Raw genomic sequence first — 24,223 nt, 5'->3', positions numbered from 1 at the left:
AGCTGGGAGGTTCTTTTTTTGAACGGTGGGAAGGCTCACCTTAGAATGTTGAGGACCTGACCAAAGTCAAATGAAAACATGGGAACTCTTTGTGTTGACCTCAGAGCTGTGGATGAAGCAGGTGCGTACAGGAAGTGCAGGCTCTGGCACCAAGCCTTTACAACGTGTAAGGTGGATGTTTTGCATCAGTAACCACTCAGTGGTGGACTCTGCTAATGAACCAGACTATTTTAGGGAATGATCGTTAGCTGGGAAAACAGTAACAGAATACTAGATTCGATTTCCTTGCATGGTCTTGACTTTTCACTTAGTTTTTCAGACTGTTCAGCATCATATATACACACATGTGTTGTTGTGTATGTATACATATGGATAATATGCATATGCATATACATATATGCATATCTCCAGTGTTTAGGCATTAGATTTATTTACAGGGAAAAGTATCTTTGGATTCTGCATGATATTTTTGTAAAGTAGTAAATCTGAATATAGTACCTTCCAGATATTCTTGAACTTGACAGGCGTGGACAGGTATCTTTTGTTCTGTCAAATAGTGCCTCCCTTAGCTCAAAATGGTACTCCATTCAACAGCAGGCTGAAAGAAAAGATAAGCAGTGTTCAGGTTGAAGAGTTATTGAGAAATTTCTTCTTCTTGTGATTTTCCACTCAAAAACTGAGGAGATATGCAAATGGAAGTTTCTTCTACTACAGCCAACTAATGCAGGAATATAAAACCACTTAAGATAAACACATCTAAAAATTGACTTGCCACAATACGCAATTCCCCAAAAGAAATACCACGACCCTTTTTACAAGAGAAACAGAGAGAAGAGTGTCTGTGCTTGATCTCAGCAGGCATGGACACTCCCTTTGTGGGGACTTCCCAGCTCTGCACGCATGCAGAGGCACTTGTCGTTTCCCACTGCGGGTTATCCTCCACAGCTGCCGTGGCACTCACCTTCCAGGAACACTTCTCCACGGGCCTCAGACAAGCGCTTTGTTACCACCACCCACAGATGATGCACTGAGATACAAAGACTAAATGAGCGATTCTGGTCCACGTAGGTAGGCAAGGACTTTCCCTGTGTGCTCAATAGATGGGAAGAGAGTTTTCATCAGAGGGCAGTGTAGGGATAGCCACATTAGGTGGCTGCTTCTCTGAATCACCTGGAAGAGTTTCTTTCTCAGTCATCGTAATTACTGAACCCAAGGGAACCTGCCTCTGGGTGTAGTTGTTGCATTGCAGAAGTGCTTCAAGCAGATGAGTTTCCTGCATTCCTCAACTGTCCCAAGACACTCATACCTGCCTAAACTTCTGACTGAGGAGTTTCCCATATCACTTGGTTCTTTCCTCTCTCTTTCTGCATTTTTTGCATTGGCTGTAGAACCGAGAGCTGTAGCTGAGCAACTGATGACTATCCCTGCCCGCATGAAAGGGTTCAGGAGGTGATTAAGAGGGGGCGGGTGTCTGTAATGGTTCGGTGAAGTAAGTCCTGACAGATTCACAGGCAGTGGGCAAATGACTGAGAGTGAAAGTGATGGGATGGGGCGTGAAGGGTGATTGGCAGTGGTTGCTTAGTGGTCTGAAAAGGGGTGAGTGAAAGTACTTGGGGGAGGGGAGTTTGGGAAGCACTGCTGATGGTGAGAAAGACACTACTGCATTATCCCGTGGCATACTACAGGTATACAAGCTATTTTCTCTTCTGTGAAGCAGTTTTAAAAGACTTGATGTTATTAAAAATGTTCACGTAGTTCAAAATTATATAATGTAGTGCTGCATAATTAAGCAGGGGAGGAAATGAAAGAGGTTCAAGCAAGGCTGAAAAATAAAAATAAACTGAGGAGTTCTCTAGGGAGTGTAGAGAAGAAGCAGACTGATAAAGTCCTGCAGATTGATGTGATTTTGCTGTCTTCTTTAGCACCACCACATGAAGGGAGACAGTCTGTGTCCCTGCTCCTACTGTGGCCTTCCAAGAGGATACCCTTGCTCAGCCTGCCCCTCTGCCCCTGGCTTCAGCCACGGGATCCATCTACGGCGTGGTGAATCCTTTTCTGCCCCAGCACCATCAGCCATGCTTCTGTGGCCTTCCAGCATTCACTCCAGCCTCAAACAGAGAGGGAATGCAGGGGTGGTCCTCAGAGCAGCCGGGAAGAGCGTCCTCCCCTGCTGTGATTAATTCAGCTAAAAACCCATGACTGACCTGTCACAGTGTCTGTGGCTGGACAAAGGAGTGAAGGCGGCCCTCCATAAACAGTAGCATTTCATACCCTGGCACATGGTTAAATTCCATATTGTTACCAGGTTTTTTACCTTCATTTTCAGTTAAGTAAGGAACAGAGCTATCTTTTTTCTTTTTTTTTTTTTTTTTTTAAATACAGCCTCTTCCATTTATGTTACTATCATTATATGTTGAATTATTATTCCTTCCATTTGGATAAAACACATAAACAAAGCCTAATTTTTGTTCTGTTTACTTTTTAGTTTTCATTAAATAGTTTATGAAAATGTTCCTTTTAAGATTAAAGAACTTGCCCATTCTAAAAACGTGGTTTGAACAAGGTGTTTTTTCTCAGCCTTTCATTATGCCTTGAATTTAACTTACAGCATTTTTTTAATATTAAATAATCCCATTAATTTTGCAGATAAAAAGATATTGGATTTTTTTCTTAAGTTAAAGATATTTTAAATGTTGCTTGTATAGATTTTTTTTTAAATTTCTATACAATTCCTACTTTAGGAATCCGTGGATTTCGTCTCAATCAAGGTGTTTTTGTTAGATGAACATGAAAAAAATTAGAAGGAAGTCTTTATAAACACTGAAGGACACAAAAATTCCCTACTCAGCTAATACATAATTATTTTAAATTGTCCATTTTTATTGGAATCATGATCAATCTAGCACAGACTCTATCTATGTTTGTGCTGGGCACCACCTGCCTCAAATGAAGGTAAAGAAATGCCCCAGGAGGTGGATTTAGGATAATGTCATCTCCCACCCTTCCCCCTGTCTTGTGTAGTCCTTCCTGAAGATCTCACACTAATCCCAAAAATCTGAGATTTATTTAATCCTTCAAACAAAAGCCTTTCATTATAATTATTATAATAACAACTATTATTACTATTATTGTTATTGCCACCATTATTATTACTACTACTCTTCCTATAATTTTGGCTTTTGTTTGCTGTAGAAATATTTACTTATTTGAAGCTCATTAAGCTCTCGTCTCAGCATTATGTAGGAATTATCTAATTTAAATACTTTATATAATAAGATGGTCTAATTGAGGATGGCATGCAAAAGTATGCTGTCTTACCAGCCTTGAATTTCCTGTCCTTCCTTATGTTATTGAAATCCCTGTATTTCTTGCATGATGAGGACCAGGGTGCTGAATCTCCATCTGTGCGTTCTCTCTCCCTGTCACTCATTGACTCCTTGTTCAGTTAGATGGCTACATTCCCAAATGGCTTGTTCCAGTGCTCTCCCTATTGAAAAAATTTTCTTATAGTCTTATTGCTCTACTCTGATTCCTGTCAAATAAAGAGTGCAGAAAATTCAAATACCATTTTCAGAAAAGACTTCTCAAATCCCAACAGCTTTAATTAAATTTTTATCAGTGCAATGATTATTAATGCATAATATTAACATTTTAGGAATGTGATCAGGAATTTAACTCATTTCCTCTGTCCCCATCCAAACCGTAGCTTTGTAGTGTATTTCTCAGCCCAAGACTTCCAATATTTGGCACCTGCCTAACCTCAGACCACCAAGGCAGGAGGTCCCCACTTCAAAGCTCAGCCTACTCAGATGTCTACTCATGGGTTTAGGAATCTAACTTGAAAACATTCTTTGAAGATTTAGGTGAGTGGGATACATTACAGTGACAGTGAGAAGGAACTTGCATGGGTTATAAAGTACTGACAGTTTTTTGTCCAGCCAAAAGCCAAACATTTTATTAACACAAGAAAGCAGATAAAAAGACTGTAACTCTTATTTGGACTATGAAACTGGTTAAAATATCTTACCTCTAAGGACCCTTGATCTGACACAGCTTCTGCTTCTTTACTTTCAAATGTTCTGAAGTCCCACAAATGGCTGTGACAAATTGAGGAAGCTCAGAAGCTGAAAGGTCATCTGAGAGGGGAAGGGTGACTCTTGGGCACGAACTAGCCAAGGCTTTTCTTTAATAAGCCAGTCTCCTGATGGCTGCAGAGTGGAGGGTCAGATCATCCTTCTCTGGCAGACAGTGTGACTCTTTGCAACTAAAGCTGGCCTTTGCCACTGGTCAGGCAAACTGAGACTGGTGAGGCAAACATCCCCAGTTATCCCCAGGAACATGGTCATGATGAACACAAGCTCAGCAAGCTTCCTAATTTCAGCCAAAAAAAAAAATGGATATCATGAGGGACTGGATGAGCTTTTCTTACCAGTAAGTAAGAGGAATTGTCTGGGAAGTAACATCATTTGGCTGGACAAAAAACTCTGGTCCAAGACAGGGCAAATGGCTTTGACTCAGCTGTTCCCAGTTTCATATGCAAGTTGATGAAGCAGTGAGATCTGTGCCAGTTCTCAGTGTGGCCAGAACAGACTGTGAAAAAAGGTATTTTAGTTTGTTAGACAGAGAGTAGAGTAACTGAGTGAAGGAAAGCCTAGAAAATGGAGAGGACCAGAACAGAAGGAGATCCTGCAAATAAGCCAGAAGTTATGAGTGTCTGGGGAACATATTAGTCAGATATGTCTATTAAAGACATCTGTATATATGGCAGCGTCTTGTGAATTCAGAGAACATGATGCCAATTACGACCATTGGAGAGTCGTAATTTTGGTAAATGTAGGAAAGGGAATTCAGGAAAACTAGGAAGGTATCAGAAAAAGGAGTTGAATAGCGTAACTATTTAGACAAATGTAACAAGCTTAAAAGCAAAAGAGCAATCATTTTTTTGCCATGGAGGATGATTTTAATAGCAATGGGTGGTAGGGAAATGTAGTGGAACATAATTATCTACCTCCAAACTGTTCAGGAAAGAAAGACTGGGCCACAGAGGCGAGGAAATACTCCTGTATAGAAGGATAACATGAACATTATTTAGCTGAACTGTAAGTGGGAAGGGCTGTGCAACTTAATCTCTGAAGACAAATAAATAAATGCTAAAGTAGAAATTCCAAAGCATTTTTACAACTTCTGAAAAGTAAAGACGTTAGCAGGTCTTTGTTGCTAATATGCAGCTTAAGAAAAGGAAACAGAATGAGCATTGTTGAACTCCAAAGAATTGTTAACAGATTTGTGGTAATGGGGACTTGGGCTACTCCCCAAAGCCTGGCCAAATAAATGAGGAGGCACACAAATTCGAAGAGCGATTTTCTTAACACTTGATGCAACACTATCTTGGAAAAATGAGAGACAGAAGGAAGAAACTACTCTTAACTTGGGTATTAATCACAAACTGATTGTAGCTAACTCAGTGAGTGCTAATGTTTAGATGTACCAGAAACCTAATTTGGTATGGCAGTTCAAGGATCAAACTTTCACCTCTTCAAGGTGATGCTCTTTATGTTTTCTTTAACCTTTGTGACAAAAGTATGTATTTTAGCAATTCAACAATGAGCAACTCCATCTTCCTCCTCCTAAATCTACCCTTACAAATTGGCCAGAGGTGAAGTAATAAACACAGCTTTATGAGCTGCTCCTCCTCCCAGGAGAATGAAAGCCTTCAGAGAACTTGGGATATGGCTCAGCCACTACCAGCTCCTTGATAAATCTTACAGGTGCACTGTGCCTTCCACATAAGAGGTTTTTGCATGCAGCTGTACTGTGCCCAGGTATCCCTGCTTTCTGAGCATGGTTTTGTGTTGGTTTCACAGCAAACCTAACACAACTGGTGTTGGACTAAGTCTTGTTTTAAACATTCCTACCTGACCCCTGCTTGCTTCTAGAGGAACACCACTTCAACTTGGGTTTATTCGAGACACAAACTGTGTCTTGAGCTGTCATCAAGTACTAGTCAGGGCTAGTCTCGCTGCAGGCTACCGCTGTGTCACAGCACAACCTTGAAGAGTCCCTTTGGCACAGTGCCTGCAGTGGCTTGGCAATTACATCCACCTAGGCTACGTTCAGCGTTGTGGCAGCCAGCTGCAGTTAAAACCTGCTGGGACCACGGCTCGAGCATGATTAGCTGGCACAATGACAATCATGTATTTGTCTCCACTAACTTCTGCTCCATAGACAGGAATAAGCAATATTCCATCAAGGAAAGGCATAGCTTGTGTAGGGACAAATGCTTTGTGGAAACTCTGCAAGGCATTACTGAATGCCTGAAAGTGAATAGTGGAAAGAGAAGTAATGAAGGAAGTAATGTTAAACAGCCAGAGGAAGAAAGAATCACACAAGAAATGACAGAAGAAATGCACACCAGAAGGAAAGAGACTACATGAACAAAGCATATGAAAAGCCTCCAATGTGTGAAACGAATGCAAATTCAGAGGTACAGTTTTGGAGTGAACACAGATGGCAAATTAGACTGAAACCAACATTCAGGGTCAGGTCGGCATGAGAAGAGACTCACTGACCCTTTCATGGCTCTTACATCATGTGTGGAAGGGCCATTTGGATGGGACAGAAAACATTGGGCAAAAAGGTTGCAAAGCAGCAGTGTATTTTTTCCAATCAAAAGCCATCTACAACCTGTGCTTGAAAATGTCTTTTTTCTTCAAGCATATTAACAGTTTAATCTGTGATACTATCACCACCACTGGCACCATCATTGGCCTTTAATGAACTAATAGATTTGTTTCATCTTTAACTAATTTGAACCTTTAATCTTCTTGCTTGTATGAATTCTTCTTCCTTCAGGTCAAAGTATTAAATAGGCTCAAGAAGTAAATAAGGAAATAAATACCAGAAACCCCATGGGGAACATTGAAATTAAAGTTTTCTAATAGTCAGATCAACTTAATGCTGTGATTACCAGCTCAGTTCAGCTTCTTTCCCTCAACCCCCTACCCCCAACTCTACAGCTAAAGCTGTGGGAGTAAATGGCCTAAAAAAGGAAGGTGCTTTGGTTTTCTTTTAGTTTCTTGATGCTTGTGTTGCTCTAGATGGAGGTTGCGGGTCTTTGTATCTTAACTGCTCTCAGTATGGACATACAGGAATTTTTAGAATACAGATATGTAAAACAGCCCAAAGCATTGGTCTGCAAATTCTTCACAAGGTTTTGTGGTTTGTTTGCACCCTACTGTGTGCCCGTGTTGCTGATGCATCTGACTTTTTTTTATGGATATAAGTTTCACTAGTGTGAACCCTTCTGTAGACAAAATCTTGCTGATATAACTGTCTCCCACCAGCACAATGTATTTCAGTTAATGAGTCAGAATACACTTTGATATCAGTGTAAATAGTTCCTCCTGGGGGGAGGATTGCTTCTTTACTGTTAGAAGTGTAGATAAGTTCTGAACTTTTCTCTTCCTTTACTTGATCTGAAATCAATCAAACCCATATCTATTATTTCTTATCCAGAAATAATACACCTTTTTTGACTGCTGATCCCTGTCTGTGTTCTTGCTTCGATTGTATGGTCATCAGAAAAGGGTATATCTGAAATCTTCTTGAAAGCAGAAGTTCTGTTTCAAGTGATGGTAACCGCAGGATCAAACACTTCCAAGCTTAAAAGAAAAAGAAACAAAACTGACTTAAAAGTTTGAAGCTAGCAAATGGTTTGTAGCTGGCTGAGATGCTTGTATTTAATATTGAGGAAGCAATGACTTTCTGGGCTCCAGTGGAGCATCTCCTAACCAGACATACAGGCACACAACAAAATGAAGTCTTAATGCTGAGAACTTCTTGAGAACACTACAATAACATTCTGGCAGGCTGGGCTCCCTTGGCTCATGCACTCACTGCAATTTGAATGTCTCTTTCAGTTTAGCATGATGCTTGGCAAATTTCCCAACCTTACATTATCTGGGAAAGGAAGACAGGAGAAGCTGGTACTCTCAGCAAATCTTTGAAGAAGCTTCTTTGCAGTTTGCTTGTAGCAAAAGTGTTGGCTGCAAAAGAGTGTAGAAGTGTCGGGGACTGCAGCTTAGCTAGCTTGAAAAGGGTTTATCTGACTTGCATCCAGGCACCAAGATGCTCAGATACCACAGCAATGTGTGTGGTATAAGAACCTAGATAGAAGATGATTAGATAGCAAATCAGACAGAATTTTGCATGTGATTTCCTGGGTTTGTCTAAACTTACAGCAGCAACAGTTAATTATAGGACACTCTGAAGGCAGCTCCTGGGTGGGTTTATAGCACTTATGCATTGGATTCCAGCCATAAAGTGCCAGCTGAGAGTTACCACTCTGTCTGTCTGGTTAGGAAGCCCCTATTGATGCAAAGCTGATGGAAAGCATCTTTGGGCCTTCCCACTTTGGGGTAGGAGCAGCAGATATTGGTGATGGAAGATCTAGGGGGGAGAAGAAACCTTTTGGCAGCAATGGGAGAACTCCAAGAAAAAGAGCATCAAGATGTGCACGGGCTGAAGAGGGACAGAAGCGGGAGGTGGTTGCACACAGGGGTTACTTGTGGTCATCCACGAGATGATTGCTGCACCTGCTTCCAGATCTAGTGCCTCTCCTTCCACCACACACAAATTCCTCAGCCCTTGTAATCACTTCCTCTGGCTCTTAAGCAAGGGCAGCTCTTTAATTGCAGAATAATGCGTTAATGAAATTCTTGAGGCTGCATTGAAGTGACTGGGCAGGAGAGACTAGGCTTTCAGCAGCAGCTGCTGGCACAGGAGTCACAGCTCACACTGCTCTACGGGGAAGGCAACGCCGTAAGCAGGAGCAGGATCCATCGTTTTTTCTCCGGTAGTGCCTCAGGGCACATCTACACAGCAGAGCCCAGCGCTGCACAGGGATTCTGGAGCTGCCTCTGAGCAGTGGTTGTGCTAGTTTCACAGCAGGAATATTCAGTCTGCCTGGAGTACTATTCTAATATACCCACAGTGTTTGCACCCCTATCTCTCCCTGACCCTGAGGTGGCCTGATGAGTGCAAGGTGAGCTCTCCCTTCACCTCTGTAGAACTGTGCTCTGCTGTGTGCTCCCACCTGCTCTTAGAAGAATTAAAAAAATAAATTGTGACATTTATGAAGGACTTTATATCAATTTTGATCTGCGACTTCTGATCTGTGATGTCTTACTTATTTTAAAATTTGGGGAAGCTTTCAAGGCCGATTTCATAGGTGATGCTTTTTGTTTCCTTGGCTGACAGTCCTGATTTTGTTTTATATTCTTTCCTTTGAGTATCTGAAATTTTGCATGAAATTTCTACTGACTTGGAAACACAACACATGAAATAATTACCAGTCTTTCCTGCCTAAGTTAACAGCACTCTCCTTCCTTGTGATCCTAGTTCAAGGTCACAGTGATAGAATTTTATCCTTCACAAATTTTTATCCGACTTGCTGTCCACAAAACTTCTTGATTAAAAGATCCAATTTCCACTGGCATTCTCCCTTTCAAAGGATGTCAACAGGAAATATAAATGTGCAGCCCTTTGTGAATGATCTGCAAGGACGCGCAGGCTTATAAAAAAAAATAAGCAGCAGTTAGCTAAATCCTTTAGTTTCTGTTTTGAATGACTGGCCATAGGAATGCAGGCTAAGCTGTATTTCAGCTGTTCCCAAGGATCTGTATGTGTAACTTGTTGATATTGGTTGGTACATCAGGCTCCAGTGACAGCTACGTGACCACTCTGATGATCACTGTCCTGTAGCAGAACCAGCCCCTGCCTCCCTTCAAGAACACCAGGCATGAAAGAAAACAAAGAGGGATCTGTTTATTCAGAGGACTGGCACTTGTACCTCCTGCTTTTTACTGAGAAAAGAGAGATCCTAGGTCATTTCAGCTCTCACTCTATTCTCCCAGCAGCCATTAGGTTGTAAGGAACTGCATGACTTGCTCCAGCAATTGATGTGAATTTCTGATACCCGGGAGGGCTGAGACTTTCACCATACAGGGCCTGTGGGGAATCTGATTGATAGGAGCAAAACTCCAACACCCAGAACACCAGCTTACTTCACTGGGAGCTACCCATTACCAACAACAAAAAAAGGAAAGCCTACCACAGTCTTAAAGTTTCAGCATTATGTTTTTAAAATCTTACCAGTGTCCAAGGTATGTGTCTTTCACAGTAAAAATTACTTGGAGTGTGCTGCAAATGCACAGACACAGATCAGTGCTGAACATCTGGTTAAAATAAATTACAGTCTTATTTTGCAAATAAAAATTCCTAGGGTCTACATGACAAAGTCTGGCCAGCACAACTATCTCATGGGGAAAAAATCACATCCCTAGCTACAAAGATAACTATTTTGGCATGATTCCCTTCCCCACTATGTAGACTTAGGTAGACTCAGACCAGAGAGGAGTCCTTTTGCCAGTATAACTCATATTGTTTGGAAGGTACTTCAACCATGCTGGCAGACTCCTAAAGCTGGTATAAGCCATGTTTCTATCAAGGAATATGACCAGAATAGTGACTACCAAAATAGCAAAGCTCCTGCAGTACTTAAAGGATAGCAGTTTTTCTCCTGCTACCAGTGTCTAATATTTTTCAGTTTCAGAGCTTCCTGCTAAAAGGAGACATGGAGCATTTGTGCCCTTTCTTATATCATCAAGACATTATTTCCTGTTACAGAAGGATTAAAGTATGCATATGGATAGGAGGTGTGTTGCTTTCCAACATCCTGGTGGTACTTCCTTTGAATGGGAGAAGATCCCAGTTCTCCTGCAGGATGTCTGTTGTATGTTTTGGTGTTGGTTTTGGAGGTCGAGAGGCAGAGATGGTCTGCTTTTTTTAGGTCTTCGTATTTTGGTTTTGCTGGGTGGTATTTAAATAAATCTAATGGTCATAGTTAATGAATTACAACTGTGTATGCAAATGAATATGAGCTGTTTTGAATAACAAAGCAAAGTCCTTTACTCTGTTTGTGACTTGGCTTGTATTCTTACTCTTACTGGTCCTTTTTTTTTCATATGGTCCCTGTTAGCTCTTACCTGATAACATTTACCAAAGGACTTTCTGGATGAATGCAAAAATTGAAGATTTACCAGCCCACCTTAACCTATGAGCCACCCCTCCATAAGGCAAGACAATGCATAAGACTGTCTTGGCTTAAAAGTTAAGCTTTTTTGACAACAGTTTTCACCTGTCCCACTTAGTTCATTTTGTCCAAATTTCTACTTGACTCAGTTTACACAGACTCTGCTCATTCTTTTCCCTGCTCCTTCACCCTCCATTTCTCTACCAGGTCTCACGTTTTTGCACAAGTGGTCAACAGGACAGAAAGGACAAAAAGTGGGGTGTGGAGAGGCATCCAATTAAAAACAATCTCTTCAGAGCAGATGCAGACCTGAAACTTCTCCTTATTTTAATTTCCCATTATCACTTAGCTGTGAATTGATGAGAACATGGAGCAAGACACCAAGAGGCCCTATTCTCACGTGCACCACATTGGAAGGGGAAAATTTGCAGCATTCCATCAGACTGCTGGGACCTGTCTGCCTCCCACAGCTCCTGGTGGGAGGGCTGACTTAGGACATGGCAAAAGACAGCAATGACCAAAAAATGCTGCCTCTTCTCTGCCTCAAATAAGGCTTTTCCAGGTGAGCAGAAATGGTCTGAGCCGCTAATGAGGTGTAGGCTGCCAAAGAAAACACATGGGCAAATTCGTATTTTCCAGGTGGCTGGTGGTAGAAATGTAACTGTCCATTGAAGTCTACAGCACAGCCTTTTTTTGCACTTACTCATTAAACTGCAGATTTATCGTGAGGTTACTTTAACGTAATGTTAGCTGTGTTGTCTCTCTGGCCCTGTAAATCAGCTGCTTGTCACAAGATTTAGAAAAAAACCAAGTGTTTGCATCAAGTCATGCAAGAATTGGGTGGCACTTCCACATGGTCTCTGGCTGCTGGAACACCGTTGAGCCCACAGAGCACCATGGCACAGGCAGGCCACCACTCCAGGTCTGTGCTACTCTTGCTCAATGCTGAGCACGAGTTTGTCAAGCCAAAGGGGCTTGATCAGAACTGAGTGTTGAAACAACAAACATGAGATGGACCATATCCCCGAGGGATGTTAAAACAAGTGGCAGAAAAACGCATGACTGGTCCCTCGTGGTGCAGCTGATGGGACAGCCTGGTCAGACCAGTTGGATTTCACCCATCTGGTTCACACGTGCACTCAGCCTTTTCTGGCCAAGGCCACCCTGAGCCAGGGCCCTCCCCAGGCTGACAGCTTTGCCACCTTGCTGTCCTCTCTCTGCCTCCGCACAGGTCATACCTGTGCCTTGAGCCTGGCACCGCAGGATGCGCTTGTTAGATGAAAGTTGTCGCCTGGAGGACGAACACTGTGCCACAGCACTCTGGGCACTTCTACAAGCAGCTACTTTCATTTCCCATTTCCCAGGCAGTTACACGATTTAACTCTTCTGCGGCAGCCCAGGAGCAGCCCGGGCAGCTGGAGCAGGCAGGGAATAAAATGGGGGATGTGTTCACATTTCCCTCTACTGTCAGTGCAGCATCCACTGTAGAGAAATCTTCAGAGACTGCACTTTTAAATTAGCTGGGCTGTTTGCATATTGAAAGCCAGTTACAAGCAAGACAGAGAATGTAAGTAAGATTTAGAGAAAAACAGGCCTGTGTTGACATTCATGCCCCTTTTGTCATTATTTTTTAAAGCCATTCTGAAGACTTGACAGGGGTCTTAATGCATCCAGCCTCTTTTTGGACGATGCAGGTATAAGAGCAATGTTACAGGGTAGGATGAGTCTCCCCAGCAGTTCTGTGACACTTGCTTTCTCCTTCAAAGTGACTCACAAATCTGCAAATGGGTGTCACTAGATTTACTGTTGCATGTGAATGTAAACTCTTTAGAATGGGTTTGATAATTTGGGGAAGAATATGGTCCACTAATAACTTGGTTTTGGTGCAACTAAGATTCATGTGTAGGGACACATTTGTTTTCTAGGTAGAACAGTTTATAGCACTCTATTTAAGTAAGATACCTTCAGAAAATTAAATAAACCAGCAGATTATTTGAGTAAGACTATCAATCTACAAAAGATCAGAAAATTGTGAAGGATCAAATACAGCAGCTTTGACCATGTGTTTGAACACAGTATTTTGTCCAGAAGGCCTTCTCGCCTTCTTTTTCTCATAATTGCTAATAGTGCTCCCTCAGAAAGGGCACGCACCAAATACCACCAGCTAGCTGCTGCAGTGACATTACAGCTGTTATCCTGATGCCAGAAATACCTCATTTTATAGTGCGGGCCTTTCCAGGAATAAGAGAACGAGGCAGCCTCCATTAGGTCTGGGCTTTTGCATATTGCAGAACCACGTCTAAATGAATTAAATAGAGACGCCAAGACTAAATTACTGAAACAGTTCTCATGCTGACTTGGTTTGACAAGAATGTGGCCTAGTCTGAACACCGGATGGATTTCAATCCAAGCTAAGTGATCAACACCTTACAAATCCTGTGTTTAAAGATGTGGCTTGACTATTCCTCAAAGCCTGGATTTACCCTTCATCTCACAGGGGTCTGGAGAAAACCTGCCTGCCAGGAGGGTCACTCTTTAGGAGCACAAGACAGGAGGAGTAGTTCATCACCATTACTATAACTACTCACATTTATATATTTCTAAGCAGATACATCACTTTTCATGAGCAAACCTAACCACAGTCAGTCCTTGCTCCTTAGATGTCTCCATCTGAGTGACATGTTTAGTCAGTCATGCAAATAATATTTCCACTACTTGCCAGTTCACACAGCCTTACAGTGAGAGCCCCAGAATCACAAGCTCACTGATGCAGGAATTTATACAAATAGATAGTAAGGACAAGGAACAAAGAAGTTAGGCAAGACTACTGTGATGAAAACCAGTTTTGTTCAAATTCAGAAACCTCAGACAACACTTGTTTTGGAGAAACAAAATAAAAAAGTGTATGCAGCCAGCATCCAACACATCAGCTTGCAGAAACAGAGAATTCAATACAGAATCATGGAATCATAGGGGGCTGGACAAGACCTCTAATGTCATCAAGTCCAACCATTAACTTAGCACTGCGGTGTTCATCACTGAACCATGTCTCCAAAACAGACCCAATTTCTACTACGAGCAAAGGTGAAGGGGGAAAAAAAAAAAACCCAGATGGAAATTGGTTCAGGGGTTCACATGCCAAAGCCACTCCCCAGGCAGGTTCTTTTTCCATGATCAGCAGGGCTTGTGTGGTGACACCTTCTTTTCCTTCCCATTATAATTTGTTAATGTGCACCTGGCAGAACTACCAGCCTGTCGGCACTCCCAGGTGTAAAAGGATATCGGCCTCTCTAAAGATACGGAGCTTGTGAAACACCACACCTCGGCACAACGCAGCCAAGGGCTGAGCTGCCCTTATTTGCATGTACTCACATCTTAGGCTTGCATTAAAGACCCATAAACTCTTTGGGAAAAGAACAGCTACACATTTGTCTACTTTTCGTGTTCCAAGAACTTTTCTCGTTAGCTGCAAGATGACATTTTAATGAGGTTTCACTGCATAGAAAACATGGGACGATTTAACCAGCTCTGTCCACCCCCTCTGTCCCTCCCTCCCCAAACTCTTTCTGAAATGAGTTACCATGTGGGAACAAAAGCTTTTATGAGAATTTATGTCATTCGTGTGAAGGCAGGGGTGACGGAAAAGTCGTTCAGCTGCCAAATCTTGGCATCAGAGTTCCCTCTCCTGCCCCGTACTGGGTGGCAGAGAGGCCTTGTTCAGACCTGTGCAAGTTTCTTCAAAAGCCAGGGTTTAGCGTGTGTTTGTTTGTTTGTTTTGGAGTCACAGAGAGGGCAGCGTAAAATAGCTGCAAGGCAATTCCCGTACAGTAAAATGGAAGTCTCTCTGGCTCTTCATTCAATACAGTGTGGCTCAAGAGGATATCCTGCCAACCCAATGATAACGAGGGAAATAAAGTCACTTCCTCACCAGCTGTTTGATTCAGGTAGAAAAAGGAAGCGTTTACTTCCTCATGTTTGCTCTCCCCGCCGCCCCCTCGGTCAGAAATGCCAGGCAGAAATTGCCTTCTCCCTCCACAGTTTTGGTAAGGAGCCGTCAGATCCAAATGCACCTCTGGGCTCTGCCTGTGGGCAGTACATCCTCCTCTGTGACCAAGGAGCTGTGCCTGGCCTTTCTGAGCTGCAAAAGGACCGAGGCTGAACAAACTGGGCTCATTCCACAAGCAAAGAATGCCCGTGTAATTAAAGATGACATTTGTTTCTTGGATCAGAGCTGCCGAATTTGCAAGAGCGGGATAGTGTGATCTCTTTGTTTTAAGACTGCCCTGACTCAGTGCACTATTACGCCTCCAAATCCTCCCAGAGTGACAAACTCCACTTCTGTCCTGGGCTCTCTGCAAATCCCTGGAACTCTGGCCAGGAATATGCTCTCTCCTCCCTATATATAGTCCAGTGGGCAAGAAGGCAGTAAGGGGTGTCCGTGTGGCAATCCTCATGGCTTGCAGTCAAAACAGGCAAGGTGAAGCAGGTATCTCAGGTCATTTGGTGCCTAAGAGCAGCTTGGGCAGAGCATCTTTCCTTCTCCACCACCACCTTTCTTGCTTCACGGAAACGGTCAATATGAAGTTGCACAGTAAAACAGCAACGGACTGATTTGACTTAATAAAAGCTTCTTCAGAAATGTCTTTTTAAAAACTTACAGAGCTGAATGAAGAGTTCTTTTCCATATAATTTTTAAAAGCCCTGATATAATTTTACATCCAGGATATAACTTCCCATTAAATTTTGAAGGTCTTAAAAGCAAGGTCTGCAATGATTTTCTTTCCAATTTTGTAAGACTTCCAGAAAGGTTGACCAAGCCAAAACTTGCCTCGGTCTATTTGCCAAGGGGACCCTTGCTTTCATTATTAAGAGTGCTTTTCAAAGGACATCAAGTGTTTCAAACAATTTTACTAATCTTATTTATTTTAGCTGAGATTCTCTTATTTTAAACAGAGAAGTTCAGGTGACAAAAATCAAGTGACAAATACATGGATTTACAGAAGACAAAACCTTATGAAACAGTTAAGATTCTGTTTAGGATTCTCTTTGTGCTAAAATAGTTTTCAGCAACGGGTCATACTTCCCTCCTCCCACCCCCCTTGTTTTAGTACATAAAATGGACATGTGTTTATTTAAAACAGGTTTGAAACTTAAACAAATAGTGACAGGCTGTTCAAACAAGCTTCGGAAATAGGCCTAATCAGGATGTTTGAGAATGGGAGGGGGAACGATCATAAAGAGCTACTTGTAATATATAGTGCAGACACCATTAGGTTGGGTTCATGTTATTGTTGTAATAATCTCAGACAAAAAAGTACTGCATGCTGCACATTTTTTGTTAACATTCCTCTTTTGAGCCATAGGTTATGCCATATTTTTGTCTTGTATCCAAGTTTTACTGTTCCTCTCTGTCTATCTCCATACCCAATACCAGAAGTTCTATGGAATATTTGGAAATGGTCTCACAGAAAAACTGAACTGGGATAGAAGGGAGGCACAAAATACGCTCATTTTGATATTGATATTGTGTATGCATCAACTGTCACGAATATACAGAAGTGAGACCTTCCCCACAGAAAGAAACCATGAAAACCATAGCGTTTAAATGTTTTCTTATGACTTGTGTTTCCATGACGGGTTTTTTTTTTCATTTCCTCTCTTTTCCACCCATAATAATATCACCAAGTGTTGAATTTTACCCATGTTGTATTTTTATAAGGTTTGATCTTGAACTCCCTGTACAGACAAGGCTCCCGTGGAAGTCAGTGAGTCTGTACTGGCGACAACAGGATTTAGCCCAGTCTGTAACATTTTAGGATATTGTGTTACTTCATAGCCTTAAGGAGAAATAAAAGCAGCTTTCCAAAGAGCTGCACAGCAAACTGAGTGTGCCTTTTCAGCTCTGCAACAGCACAGCAGAATATTAAGGCCAGAGTTTGCAAATGTCTATGTCAAAAAACAGGCAGCTAAGCAAAAGTTGCCAATTTCTCTCTGAAATGAAGAGTTTGCATGAAAACATTCCATCCTCCCCACAAAAGGTTAAACTGCTTTCACTTAAGAATATACCTTTGGAAACCCAAGCTGGAAAATGATTGCCTAGAGGAACAAGCATTGAGAAATAGCAAGAGGCAGACGTGTTTTCACGTCACTCAGTTGGCCAGAGCCTGTGGCTGTGCTGTTACCAAGTCTTACCTACTTACATCCACTCTGATCTACAGCATGTACCAATATTACTTAATGTAATGACACATTTTGGAAGCAAATATCTATTATTTATTTGAATCTTCACTCAGCGTCTAGTGAATAGAAATCAAAATATTAAAAAACCTTATGCGCCCTCTCGTGGTAAAACCACAAACGCGCCTCTTCTGACAATAACTAGAGATGCCTGATGAGAGAAGCTAAATTAACTACAGAATTTGATTATCATTAACTCGGTTGAAAGGTTTACATCAAAAATGGACACCTTTCTCTCCTCAATTCCTGCTGTAAACCATAACAATTTATGCAATATTAGAAGACAGGTTACCTCCTAGCATAATAACATTGCTAAACAGCTAAAGGCACAATAACTTTAATAGAGAATGTTAACTTCTACCAAAAATGGGAAGCCTGGGGTAACAAAAGTAGAGACAGAAATCATCACGTTAGATAGCTGTTTCATGGGCCTATTTCAGTAGCTTGGAAGCAGATCTTAATTGGCCGCACCGTAAAAGAGTTGCCATAAATGATGCTATCAGTTTTGTCACATTTTTAAAGTCATTCAGCTTGGCTATTTACTGCTTTCGTGCCATACAGTATGATTTATCTGTCTCTCAGGAATGCTCTGAAGCTTCATGCTCATTAGGAATTGCAGCCTGCAAGAAAGGCATTACGTGCAGAGTATCACCAATCATTTGCCCGGTCAAATCCCGTTCTGTTTATGAGTCACAAAAACTTTATCTTTGCAACTTAAACAGCCTTTCCATTTGGTGCCTACGTGCATGACCAGATTTCCCTGGAGCACTGGACCACAGAATCACCCTTTTTGGTGATAGTTGTGAAAGATTATCATAGGTGTAACACAACCCTAACAACTTCAGTTCATAAGGAAGAAACATCTGTGGCTACTACACAAAGTCTTCTGAGCCCATCCCAAGGGAACCACACAAATACTGCCTTATTTTCAATGAAGCTGACCTGCAATATAGATGTTCCTTATCCAGTGGAAATGAAAGATTTGGAGAATGAAGGTTCATCTACTTCCTTTGTGTATGTTTGTATAGATAACATTTAGGACCCAAAATAGTAGTACCTTATATTTTAAAATGCTGCTTCTGTCTTTTCTGTTAGACTGGGCATGCCTAAAGCAGAAGTCACAACTGTAAGCAATTTCAGTAATATTTATAAAGAAATAGGCAGGAGAACTTTTTTTAAGCACAAAGAGAGCTCCCAAATCACTGTTTTAATCAGTTTGTGTGTTTTTCTTGTGTCAGTTGGTTTGTTTGGTGACCCCTGAGGGTGAAGAAGTTGCCTCCTTTTCCACATTCCCCCCATTCCCCCAAAAAGCAGTAACTGCAATTCTGATATTCCTTTTCTCATTATTTCCCTTTCTAGGATGCCTTTGTGGAGTTGTATGGCAATAGTATGAGGCCTTTGTTCGATTTCTCCTGGATCTCTCTGAAGACTATCCTGAGTCTGGTTCTGGTGGGAGCTTGCATCACTCTTGGCGCTTATCTCGGACATAAGTAGAGTCACCCAGTTTATTGTGGATTACAAAAGTCTTTCAAAACAACAAAATAATATTTTTTTTTCTGTAGCACAACGATATTTTATGAGCAAAGCAACTTCCCAGCGAAAGATTAAATCAGCTATTACTGCCAAAGGAAATATCATTTATTTTTACATTGCCGGAAAATTATTTATTAAAAGATATTTACATTTTAACCTGCTATTTTCAGAACCTCAGCAAGCTGTATCTGTCATCACATCATGTTGTTATTCTTAACTTTAATGAGCCCCAGAGTATTTTACGTTGGTTTTTTTTTTTTTTAATTAATGCCGCTAGCTGGATTATTTTGTCTCTGAAGAGTGAATATACTGACAAAGACCTACCTGCTTACACTTACAAGGGCAGTTACTTGAGCTGCTAAAAACTGCCAGATTGTGTTGAATTTCCTAGCATTTTCCAGGAGGTATCTGAAAGACAATGTCAGCATGAACAAAGTTCTCACCCTGTCCTGCTGGCAAGAACTGACATTAAACAATTCAACATGGTACATACGTGGAGTCAAGACAGAAACTTCTTGAAGGACACTCGGCTATCCCTACAGGAGAACAGTTGGAAATATGATTGCCTATGCCTTTTAAATGTGTTTTCAAGTTACCAGCCGTGCCATCACATCATAATCACAATACCCACACAATACATGTCAACTTTTTTTTTAATGGAAGTATGAAGTTAAATCTTTGGGGCTCGCAGGAAATTGCTGTTCCAATGATTTTCTCAACAGCAAAATGTTTTTTGTGGCTACTGACACAGAAACATCAGGAGACCTTAAGTGCCTGCTTCAACAGAGCAGAGCTGAAGTCTGAAGACCTGACCTGTGTCCCACTTTAGTGGGCTCATATCTGCAACTAATCCTGCTTACTTACAGAGTTCCTCCGGGGGTTTGAAACCAATTAGATGTGGTCTCTAAATCCCTGAAAGTTGAAAAAGATCTTAATTTTATTTGGCAAAAAGCAGACCTCAGCTATGTTACAGATTAGCTCTGACTATCCTTGTTTATCAAACTGGACACCAAAATCAAGTTCATTTTCATAACAGGAAAGGAAAGTGAGATTTATCATCCTGCCCTTCACCCTCAAAATATTTTCCTGCTGATAATCTCCTAAGACTGTCTGCAAAAGAAAAGTTGATGAAGGAACTCAAAATCCTCTCTCTGGACAGAGACTCTTTGACACCTCTCTTGTGCAGGTGCCTACTGTCATCTCAAGTGAAAATAGGGTGAAGGAAAAGGGGGAGTGGGAGGTGTGAAGTCATCTACTCCTGTTACAAAATGCAACACAAGTAAAATTAATACAGAGAACATAATACAGTTTTATAAAACAGACCTGTGTTCAAAGCGGGGCTTTCCGTGAGCTCAACGGGGGCCAGGAGTCCCCTGGAAACCGAAGACTCTGAAGCGTTGAGTCCCAGGGGCTGCTCTGAGTCATGGAAATGTCCAGCTTCAAATGTTTTAAATCCTACGCTTCTATTTTTTCTATGAAACTTTTTGAAATCTGGGATTTGTGGGTAAATGGACATCCAGATATAAAAGGAAAGTTTGCAAAGCTCTGGATAAAATGTACCGTACAATACATAAGAGCTCAAAGGGTGAAAAACACGCAGTGAATAAACTGTAGCTCCAACCTCAAGATTTCAGCTGAATAACTTTGTGGCATTATATGCAAAATATCTCCAGTAACTCGGGAATGTAATATGTTCAATGTTAAGGCTGTAGTTGATGTTGTGTCTTCAAAGCTGCTTTTATGTTTGGTTGGTTTTTTTAAGAGTTGTACATCTCAGCATTTTTACTGCTATTTAGTCGTGGCACCTACACTTTGTATGAGCAAAGATGGAGCAAGCTTACATTTCAGATTTGAAATTACTTAATTTTATAGAAACATAGAAAGGAAATATTTCTAAGAACACAAAAATGTGAACTATGCTTAATTAAAGGAAATGGAAAAATCCCACCATCAAACAAATAGTACCTGCAGTGCTTTCAGAGTGCTTCTGTGAGAAGTGGGCATGGTCATGTAGGGTTTTATGAAAAATATTTCAAATCAGAGGAACTGAGGAGTATTGTGGATTGAGTGTGGGCTTTGTTTTTTATCTCAGCTTACAAATTGAATTTGTTTGCAGCCAATTGCACAACTGGAATTGGCTGCTACTGAGCTTATATTTCATTTCACAATCTAGTCTTCGTTTCGATTTGTGCCCATATGCCCATTAAAGTTTATAAACTATTAGACCTCAAATTGTTTCAACATTGTTTGTTTTATTAAAGGTTTACATTGTCAAAAGTAGTAAAAAATGTCAATTCCAGTGCTGCTATAATAAGTGGATAATTTGAATGGGGTTTTGTTTTTTAATACCTTCCAATGGCTAAAGTTTTTTAAAGCTGCTTTAGAAATAATATGAAGATGACACATGATACACAATTAAATGAATACTGAGGATTTTGTGTTCTGTTGTGTCTACTCACTGGACTTCCCAGTGTATTTGTTAGTTCCAGGCAAAGAGAAGAGTCATGATGACTGTTGACGGTTTTATTTTATTAAAGAGCTAATGGAGTTTTCCCATCCTGACTGCAGAATAGTACAGTATTGTGACTGCATTAGGTATAATGATAGTTGATAATACATTTATTAAGAAAACATTTTAGAAACATTGAATGTATATAAAAGCTTGAAGTTCTTAAATAAAATCCTCTCTTCTCCTGCATTTCCTTTGCAATAAATCCTGTCTTTCCTACTCTTCATTATACTTCCATGTAAGATTTTTTTCTCCACAAAATGCCTTACAGACTTCCATGCTCGAAGACTATGCTTTAGTGAAAACCCATCCTCTCTCATTATGTATGCACAGACATCTGACCACTCCCACCACAACCAAATTGTAAAAGAAAAAAAAAAATGAAGAAGAAAAAAAAAAAAAAAAAAGGACACTTCTGAAGTGTTTAGATGTAGGGAATCAGAAATCGAAATGGAAGGAAGTGGTCAAGAAGTGGAGGGAAATAGAGAGATCATTGAAACATCTCCCTGGTTAAAGATGAGTGTTACCTGGAATTTGTTTATCTTTCATCCTTTCCATTGAAGAAGGATGATATAAGGGCAGAGAAAAAGCCTGCAGAGACCCCACAATTAACTATAGACCTTCGTTAATGCTGAAGGCAGTCTTTTTAAAAACAGCAAATAGATATCAAGAAGTACTGGATTTTGCTGTATTCAGCTTAGGTATCCTTAATACTTTTTCTCTGAATTTTTTTAGAAAATAATGAAGAAAAGTATTTTGCTTCTGAAAAAATAATCTGTAGGATCACCTGAAATTTGTCATAAATCAGTATCTTAGGAAGAGAGGAAAAATTTGTGCAAAAGTGTTCTGCAATTAGAGGTGATACAGAGGACATTTCTTAATGGAACAAACACTGGATCCACCAAAGGACTAATGGGGCTCTTGAGGTACCAGAGAATATACAGATGACAGAGGGAGCTGGAAGATATGGAGAATGACAATGGTATGTAAGAAAATCTTCAGTTTCACATGTTGCAGGAGTTCACCCAAGATGGTCTGAAAATAACTGTTAACTAAAAGCAGCTACAAATGTGTGCACTACACGGCTACGATTATTAAAAATTTGCAATTACAAAATGACATGTAAATTATTATAAAATTACCTAATCTATAAAAGTTAGTCAGTTTGCTGTTATGATTGGGGATTATATAGCCTAAGTAGTTTTGCACTAAGAAGGAACAATTATGAAAAAGAAGTGTGAAACCAGATTTGCAAAGGCAGCATGAAGGTGATGCAGTTCAAAGAACATGGTCCCAGTCCTCCCAGTCCATGCAGTCTCCCCAGTTGAGGCAGCAAGAGTCTGGACTGCATGCTTTGACCCTGAAGCATGACACTGCTTAGTTGTGCACCTGCACTCCACAAACCTATTGATTAAAAGTATAGTGAAGTAACATGTTTAAAGCCTTTCTTCTTTTTCCTCTCTCCATCTTTGAACCAACTAGCAAAATAATTCATTTCTTTTATGAGTTTATGGCTCAGTACTATATGAAAAATTACACATATTTTAATTTATGGGTATAAATTTTTTTCTCATTGCAAGAGCCCGGCTTTATTTTTCATTTCTATCTCTCTTTCCAACAAGGCTAAATACAAGGAAGACAAAAGAGCTAATTTAATCTGTATTTGGTTTAAATCGCACTTCTATACTAAGTTAATGCAGCTTCATCACACAATGAAATTATCTTCAAAAAGTAATACAGCATTAAGAGTTCCACACAAAAACTATATATTTTTATAATTTAAATAGCGTTTTTTTCTTTTTCTTCTGAATATTTGAATTTTTAATTATCACCAGCATAAATGTACATAAGCAAATATTGTTTATCCAGTACCTTTGGATGATATATGTATGGTAATGTAGTTTGTCAGTTTATCATCATTTAATACGATTATGTTGTTCTTTGTCTTTAAAATGTTATAAGAACATGCTGTCATTAAACTTTCTATGTCTGTCTCGTTTATATTGTGAAAAAATAATAAAAGCACACTGTGAGATACTTGTTGTGCATTTGCATTGTTTAGGATTTATCGGTAAAAAGCTACTCAAACATTTTGAGTGTAATCCCCTAAATGACACATAATGTTTCCTTTCTGATAGTTCTGTTCACCTGTTCTGCTCAGCAGGGGCCAGTACTCACAGCTTTGTTCATGAAGATGCAGTGACCCAGGCTTGAGTAGCTGCTGCTGTGTGAAATAGCCCCCGGGGGCAGCCTGCACTTTGGGGCCCAAGGACAGTGTCACCCTTTCTGCCCTCCCGTTCATTTAATGCCTTGCAGAAAGCACAGCAAGGCTCTTCCATTTATTTACCAAAACAGGCTTTCATTCTTGCAAACAGGAGCTGGAAGTGCACATGAGCAAGTTTCAACAGGAGCAGAAGAAATATTTTTGTTACTGGTGAAGGTTTCTTATGGTTATGACTGGTTTCCAAAAAGTGTTTTGGTATTTTGCTTCTTACAGGCTCATGTTAACTGCCCCTTGAATCACAGGAGTTGCCTCTTACCTTCTCTTTCTTTAACTCAAGTAGAACATAGCTCAGTGTGTTCAGGTAATGAGTATTTAACTGCTTTAAGAATTTATCTAGCTTCTTGAGTGGGTTTTGGAGCCAAATGTGTGCACTGGGCTGTTGTAGATGCACATTTTGCAAGTGGCTGAAGTAGTGTTTTTCCAGCACAATTCAGGCACGAGTGCAAAACATCAACCCCTCTGTCTGCATCCATGAAGACAGAGAAGATGAAGGGAGTCAGCCTGAAACTGAAAGGAGAAGCAATAGCAACAGAATGCAATCCATTCTCTGTCCTCTGAGCTCTGGGAT

The 24,223-nt window shown here is 40.6% G+C and overlaps 1 protein-coding gene across 1 annotated transcript in view; it reads left to right on the top strand.

The window, feature by feature from the left end:
- BCL2 (BCL2 apoptosis regulator) overlaps positions 1 to 23,408 on the top strand; it is a 96,445-nt gene extending 73,037 nt beyond the window's left edge. The window contains exon 2 of the mRNA XM_063400843.1: positions 18,689 to 23,408. Coding sequence (XP_063256913.1) covers positions 18,689 to 18,823 — 135 coding nt within the window. The 3' untranslated portion in view covers positions 18,824 to 23,408. The remainder of the gene's footprint in view (positions 1 to 18,688) is intronic.
- The last annotated feature ends 815 nt before the right edge of the window (positions 23,409 to 24,223 follow it).

This window comes from Prinia subflava, chromosome 1 (genome assembly GCF_021018805.1).
Source record: "Prinia subflava isolate CZ2003 ecotype Zambia chromosome 1, Cam_Psub_1.2, whole genome shotgun sequence".
In the NCBI taxonomy this organism is placed as follows: domain Eukaryota; kingdom Metazoa; phylum Chordata; class Aves; order Passeriformes; family Cisticolidae; genus Prinia; species Prinia subflava.
The sequence above is the reverse complement of the archived record's forward strand: the minus strand, read 5'-3'. Positions and strand labels throughout refer to the sequence as shown.